General features: G+C 32.0%; 1 protein-coding gene across 1 annotated transcript; it reads right to left on the minus strand.

Annotated features, from left to right (window-relative positions):
- Positions 1 to 5,008: 5,008 nt before the first annotated feature.
- On the minus strand, positions 5,009 to 7,002 carry LOC112507401 (tetraspanin-8-like). Its single transcript, XM_025111978.1, has 2 exons — positions 6,338 to 7,002; positions 5,009 to 5,506 (listed from the first exon to the last, which is right to left on the minus strand). The coding sequence occupies exons 1-2, from the start codon at positions 6,845 to 6,847 to the stop codon at positions 5,207 to 5,209; spliced, it is 810 nt and encodes a 269-aa protein (XP_024967746.1). The 5' UTR covers positions 6,848 to 7,002; the 3' UTR covers positions 5,009 to 5,206.
- Positions 7,003 to 7,450: the final 448 nt, after the last annotated feature.

Genomic DNA, 7,450 nt, shown 5'->3' on the forward strand with positions numbered 1-7,450 from the left:
ATTTATTTTTTTATTATAATTTAATTTAAGTTTAATAATGAAATAATTTATTTTTGGTTTAATATTCTAAATTTTATAAAGATAATAATTGAGTATTCTCTTAGAATTCAATGACTATCTTAATTATATTTTAGATTTTTTATATTTAAAATGAAATGTTTATCTGCAGTTAGTTACACAAATTCAGATATGGAGTTTTAATAAGTTGTACTTACGCACAATCTACTTGCAATTTTGAGTTTTAAGTAATATGCATTAATAAACAGTATTTTGTATATAAAAAGTGGTTTTTAAGAGTTTTTGTCAAATGTTTTATAATATAGTATATATATATATATATATATATATATATATATATATATACACACACACACTATATTATAAAACATTTAAAAACTATTTTTTATGCACGAAGTATGGTTTGTAAAAATATGGATGGTTTCCATTTGATTACTCCTCTCTCTCTCTCTGTGTATATATATATATATAGGTAAGATCTTTTGTTAACCAAGAATATAGTGTTTTTAACTTTGTAAACTTATTGGATCAATAACATTAATTCTTTTTAGTTGAGATTATTTCAAATATTTGATTTTATGATGAAGAGTAAATATGTAATTTTTATGTAGAAATTACTTTTATGGTATTTAATGAGATATTATAAATTTTTATGTATAACTTACTTTTATGGTATTTAATGATGTTCATAAGAAAGTGTTCACAACATAAGCTATTCATAAGAATGTGTGCATAAATATAATGCGGCCATAAGATTGTGTCCATAATCATATGTTATTCATAGGTGTTCAATAAAATCTGATGAAAATAATCCCATTATCCATATTAACGAACATAATCATATTGTCTATAAGTGAACTCATGTTCATATAAAGAGAAATGCTCGTGTGTATATTAATGTCCATAATAATGAAGATTTTTTTTACTAATGACAATAGATTAATGTTCATATAAATATTAATGCCATTAATGGGCAGTTACAAACTTTATGATTTTTTTTCAATAATACCTTTTGTTTATGTATGTTCATCTTAGATGATAATGTATTATATTATTAGTTATTACAAAATTGTCATCATAATTGTCATCCATTGATTCACAAAATGAATGGTTGTAATGCGTTTACAAAGTTAATATCATAAATTTGGTTAACAAAAAAACTCACCCCTATATATATATACACACGTGTGTGTATGTGTGTGTGTGAGAGAGATTTTATCCTATTGGGTTTTGTTTTATATGAGATAAAATTTGAAAGAAAAAGGTTGGTGTGTTTACTTGGTTACTGGTTCGAAATAAAACAGAAAAAGAGAGCTTGCGTATTCATATCTGATTTTGTGGTTGTTTAATATCTTCAATCTCTTTGTGATTATAAGGTGAGTTTTATTTTATAAAACATCATTTGATTAGTTTTTTGGTGAAGAAACCATATGGTTTTATACGTGGGTATTTATGATTATATGTTATTTATTAGCATAATTTTGGTTTTGGTTTGTTATTATCAACTGATTGAAATATGGGTGATATAATCAGGAGCTATGTATTACTTGGTAATAAGGGTGACATAGTCAGGAGCTAGGTGTTACTTGGTAATAAGGGTGACATAATCAGGAGCTAGGTATTACTCGGTAATAAGGGTGACATAATCAGGAGTTGGGTATATCTTTGTAATAAGGGTGGCATAATCAGAAGAATTAAGTTCCACGTTGTTTGATATTGTTCATGTTTGTTTCACCTTGTTCTATAGGGTAGGGCGGAACAGGTCTGTTCCACTTTGTTTGATATTGTTCATGTTTGTTCCACATACAAGTCCTACCAAACGTGAAACAATGATCAATATTATGTTTTGTCATATCTTGTCCAGTATATCAAACACATCTTAAGGGTTCGTTTGGTTTGTAGGAATGGAATAAATTTGGAGGGATTTGGATTTCAAATCCATTTCAATCCCATGTTTGGTTCATAAGATTGTTCGGATTTGAAATCTCACAAACATATGATTTTGAAATCCTAATGAGATAGTTTGGATTTCAGAGGATTTCGTAGGATTTTTATGTAATAATATTTTAAAATATGTTAAAAACACTTATTTTCTAATAAATCATTAGTAAAAAGGTAATTTGATTATTTTTATAAATATTTATAATTTGTTTTTATAAATTATTTATAAAAAATATAATTTCATTCCATTCTAAATTCATCAAACCAATCACACCAAAGATTCCAAATCTCAATCCCTTTGATTTAAAATTCTTCCACGAAATCCAAATCCCTTAAAATTGTTCCATCAAACCAAACGGGACCTAAAAGATAAGAAAGGTCAAAGATCATGTTACTAAAACTTTGCATTATGCACTAACGTGCGTGTAATGTGGCATGATACGTGAGCTGCAAGGCACGTCGTGCCACAACGATCAACGGCTACCATGACAAACTCTTTAAGACACTAATATTTACACATATACATAAATCTATTTCTTTACCCGAATTTAATAAAACACGACTTGGTCAAACAATAATTATTCAATAAAAGTACAACTCGTTCACAACCATAATATTGCTCTTTTCAGTTGCAATTAGGGTTGCATATGGGTTTGGTTGGCGGCTTAGATTGGGTTCAAATAATCCTAATCCAATTTAAATCTATAGTATAGTACTGCAACTTCAACCCAATAGAGGTGAGTTGACATAATTTTGTATCAACTATGTATTGGGTTGCCTCGGATTAAGTTTCTTTGAATTTATCGGATTGCGTTGGTCTGATTGATCGGTATTTTAAACACCCTTGAGTACAATAACGTGTAAATTTGATTAAATGGATAACAATTATTGTATTCAAAAGAGAGCAAGATACTTACCAATATATTTCTAATAAGATGACATAAAGAAAAGTTAAAACAATGATTGATGTTTGATACAAACGTCAAACTTAAAACTAAATGTTCAAAAGATATTAAAGCGATATTTTTTTGTTATCTATGAGTAGTCAACCAGCATACCGCACCTCAATTAAAGCAATTAAATTTCTCGATTTCCTCATTGCCAACAGGTTAGAACTTCTATGATGATCCGATGAGCTATTAAAACCACAGTTCACCATATGACGTATCGATTTGTGCTAGAAGTGATTTTACTGAACGACCTATATATGAACACCTCCATGTATTTTTTATCTTTTTTTTTTTTTTGAAATAATACACCTCCGTGTATTTAAAATCTAAACGATACATAACATGTACATAATTTTTGTTCTGATTGAAAATGAAAACGAACAAAATTGAACATTTTACCAAATGTTTCATTGAGTTCTAGTCCTAGTGGAGCCCAACATAGTCTTACATTGGCATGAAATGTAGAACTGGGCTGCCAAGTTGAAGCGTCAAGACCTCGGTGTAGGTCCGGGATACCATTGTTAGGTTACGGTTCTCATTTGCAACAAAACCAAAAATGGTAACGAAGAGTAAATCGGGTGTTCAAAATTCCTCTTTTTTGAGTAATCAAACTTGATGAAGCGGATGAACCAAAACTCTTATTTGTGAAATCAATTTGTATACGGTATCAAAATGAATAAATCTGTTACTCAACATGACACGACAAGAAACACCACCTCATATTTCTCGGGTTGATAGACACACACAAAGGAAGACTCAAAAGTAAGACTTTTGATCTTTCAAAGCTATAGAAAACAAAATCCATGATGACATCTTTATACAAGAGAGTGTTATCCTCATGTTTTTTTCCTTCCTCTCATTTGACGTGTCTCATGCACAACCATTAAAACGAGAAATCATATCATACATGTTCTTTATGTCTCATCTTCTTCTGTACAACTATAAATATTATATTTGATAAGTAAATGAATTTTATTAAAGAAAATTAAACAATATTAATTTATATCAGGTAAACATATTATTTATTTAATATTTAAGGCTTTTAATAGTTTAATTATTTAACCTGAATATTTAATTTGCTATGCGAGCCGATTAATTTCAGGACGATCACCTGCTTTGCAGGTAGTCTGGAATCACCGTATTTGAACCTACACATTTATCTGTTTGCATATTTGTTTGTGATTGAAAGCGACACCCACCCCCAAGCCAAGGTCCCAACACCAACTTAGTGACTTTTATTTCTCAAACTCTTTCCTCTTTTAATTATGGTTCTAAATAATTTTTTGTAGTTTTATTCCTTCGTCACGTTAATCATTGTACCTTCACTTTAAGGTTTCTCTTGTGCTATCAAGTGTTACGGCACGTTAGGATGCATTATTTTATATGGCATAGGTTTTTTATACCTTTTTGATAGATAATTTTGAAGAGTAAATAATAATTATGTACGGGATACAAGTCTTGATAAACATTAAAAAGAAAAACTTAAAAACTAAAACCAAAATAGGTAAATCCTTAATCTCGTTTTCATACATGGATATTCGAACACGAATTCCTTGAACGTTAAAAAAAAGTAGCGAATAGAGCCTCAAAAGACTGAATCCCGATTTTATATTACAGATATCACTTTCTTATAAAATCTGTACCTTCAATATAAACAATTCTCTTATTTTTGGTTTTGTAACTTTATATTCATGTATAAAATGTTTATGACATTACTCAAAACGAGAGCAAGGTTTGGTTGGTTTTTCATTAAGTCATGTATGGATAAATTGTCTATGCAGATCTGTCACTATAAATTAGGAAAGTTTTTGTTTGGAATGTGTTTTTTTTCCATAGATGAAAAGAACCTTGTTTTTAAATTAGATAACTCATACTTGAGAAAAACTCGACTTTCCTTATAAAAACACCCCTAGAGGCTTAGTAAATAAGTCAATTTTTATATCATTAAACCATTACCAAAAACATCCTTAAAAGCTTAATGAATAAGTCACTTTTTATATTACTAAACCTCTACCAAACGGTTTGGATGGTTTAATTCTTATATTTTTTCTAAGGTTAAAAAATAACTTCAAATTAAAGCTTTAGTTTCATACAAATACTAAAACAGAATATCAAAACCATATTATTCAAATAAAATGTAAAGAAATTTCAACCAAAGTTTTCATACAATATTTACACCTACACAAAAGTAGTCGTATTTCCAAGGCCAAAACCAATTTAGCCGCTTGGAAAAACAACAGTATTCATAACTGATATATAAGTGATAAAAACCAATAGCATGTAATATCCGATCTCGTCTAAGGGTAGCGTTTCCACGAGTTATCCTCACGGTTGTTCCTGAACGCGCAACAACCAATCGTGTAAACGATGATCAAAAACACCAGAAAGATGACGTTCAACACGGCAACCTTCTTCCAATCGCTCTTTATGTTGTCCAACAGTCCAGCCTTGCACGATTCACAGTTGAAGCAAAGGGTGTTCGGGTCATTGTCCCAAGCATTACAGTCGCGGTTTGAGGACGTTGTGGCCGTCTTGGTCCAGTTTGTCGGAGTTACATACGTGAAATTGCATTCGTCAGATGGCTTGCAGCAACCAGACTACAAAAAACACACCATCAAGCAATCAACATCGACCAAACTAAAATTAAAAAAGTCAACTAAGTATGTGGTCAATATCTTATTGAAATAAGCCCATCATATCTTAGAATTCACATGACTGAGTCACCCCTCCCTCTCAAACAGCTCAATTTTTTAACCACTTTTTTCCTATCATCAGAGACAAAGTCAACTTTTTAGCTTAAAAGGCTGCTTACTTTAGACTTAAACAAAAAGAGGATCACTTTTTTCCTCTTAAAAAACAACCTTTTTCCACTTGAATTACTAGTTAAGAATGATAACTCCTAAAACCAATTGGCTGTGTAATCTTGAGCAAATATGAATAAAGGTAAAAAAGATGTGATTTTTTCTTGGAATTGTGTAAAAAAGATGAATTCGAAAGGGTCATTATAGTTGTAAGAATCCCAAAAAAGACATGATTCTACCATGACTTTTGCAGTTACCAAGATCTTTTTGAAGGCTAAAATCAAGTGCAGTTACGAATCTTCATCATCTTGATGACAAAATCAAGACATCTCTTGTTTTGTATAATCTTTCATTGAAATTGGTCGTTTTTCCATTGATGTGCATTTGGGCATTCAGAATCTTGATTAAAAACATCAATCTAACTTTGATGTTGACCCTGTTTTTAAAGACTTCAAATCTATAGTACAAAAATTCTACGGTACCAATCAGTATCAACTAAACAGATCCAAAATTATGTTATTGTAATGAATCAATCTCAGATCCGTAAATTTGCAACAAGATAAAAAAAATGAAGAAATTATGATAGAAGGGCAAGAGATTCACATGATGAAATCGTCAAAAAATTACCTGAATAGCAGAGAGATGTCGGGCATAGAAGGCGTTAACCGAAGGATTTTCAGATCCATCATCAATCAAGCTCTTGCAAACCTTACTATCCTGTAAACAACTCCTAATCTTATTCCAGTTTCTGTCACTGTTAACCCGCTTCTGCAACCAACCAGAATAATCTCCTAATCGGTATTCCTTATACCCTCTATCGGACAACGCTTTTCCGGCGCCCTTATTCGTGACGGCGAAGGCGAAGATCGTGAAGCAGAAGAGTAGAAGGATGAGTAGAAACATGACGAGTAGGTACACCCATAACAGCCACGACACGCGGCAACACGCGCCGATGAGTCCGGCGAGTGAGACTATCATGAGGAAGACACCGAGTGCGATGACGGGTCGATCGAGAAACCGTTCGCACTCGGATGTTCCTTGGCGTGAAAGCCATATTCCGCCGGCCAAGATGGGGATCGATAGGAGGAATGTTACGAAATTCAGTATGCCAACTAAATTGTTGCTTATCCGAACCATGTTTGCTTGATCTCTCCTTTATGATCTTTTGAAAAGTTTGTCGACTTTTTGGATGATCAATTGGTGAAAAGATGAAGAAAAGGTGAAAACCCAGTGGGGATTTCGTCGGCAAAAATTGGAATTTAACGGAGAGAAAGAGAGAGACTGGAATGTGGAATTCAAAACCTGCAAGGCTGGCGTTTTGTACTACTGGTTTGAGGGATAATTTTACAAAAATTCCCCTGTGATATGACTTTGATGCAAAATAACCCCCTGGATTGTTCGTTATGGTAATCGTCCTGATTTTCAATTTATTTGGGTCTGATTTAATAAAAAAAAAAAGACTTTAAATTAGGTTACGTGTGACGTGTTTTTGGTGAAAACTTTAACATTAGCAAGTCTTATATTATAATGATTGTATAGGATGGGAGAATAGGGGGGTAAATTTGGTATTATAGATAAGTTGGTGGGCTGTTTCAAATGATTAGGTGATTTATAAACGGCCGAATCGTGGTGGATTGACATTTGCCCACGCGCTTACGCGTAGCGTGCTGCGGCGCTGTGTGCTCGGAAGTTTCGGGTTTCAAACGGTAAGAGGGTCTTGGAAGTTTCACGTTTCTCTTC

This window comes from Cynara cardunculus, assembly GCF_001531365.2.
Source record: "Cynara cardunculus var. scolymus isolate 2C chromosome LG 2, CcrdV1, whole genome shotgun sequence".
In the NCBI taxonomy this organism is placed as follows: Eukaryota; Viridiplantae; Streptophyta; class Magnoliopsida; order Asterales; family Asteraceae; genus Cynara; species Cynara cardunculus.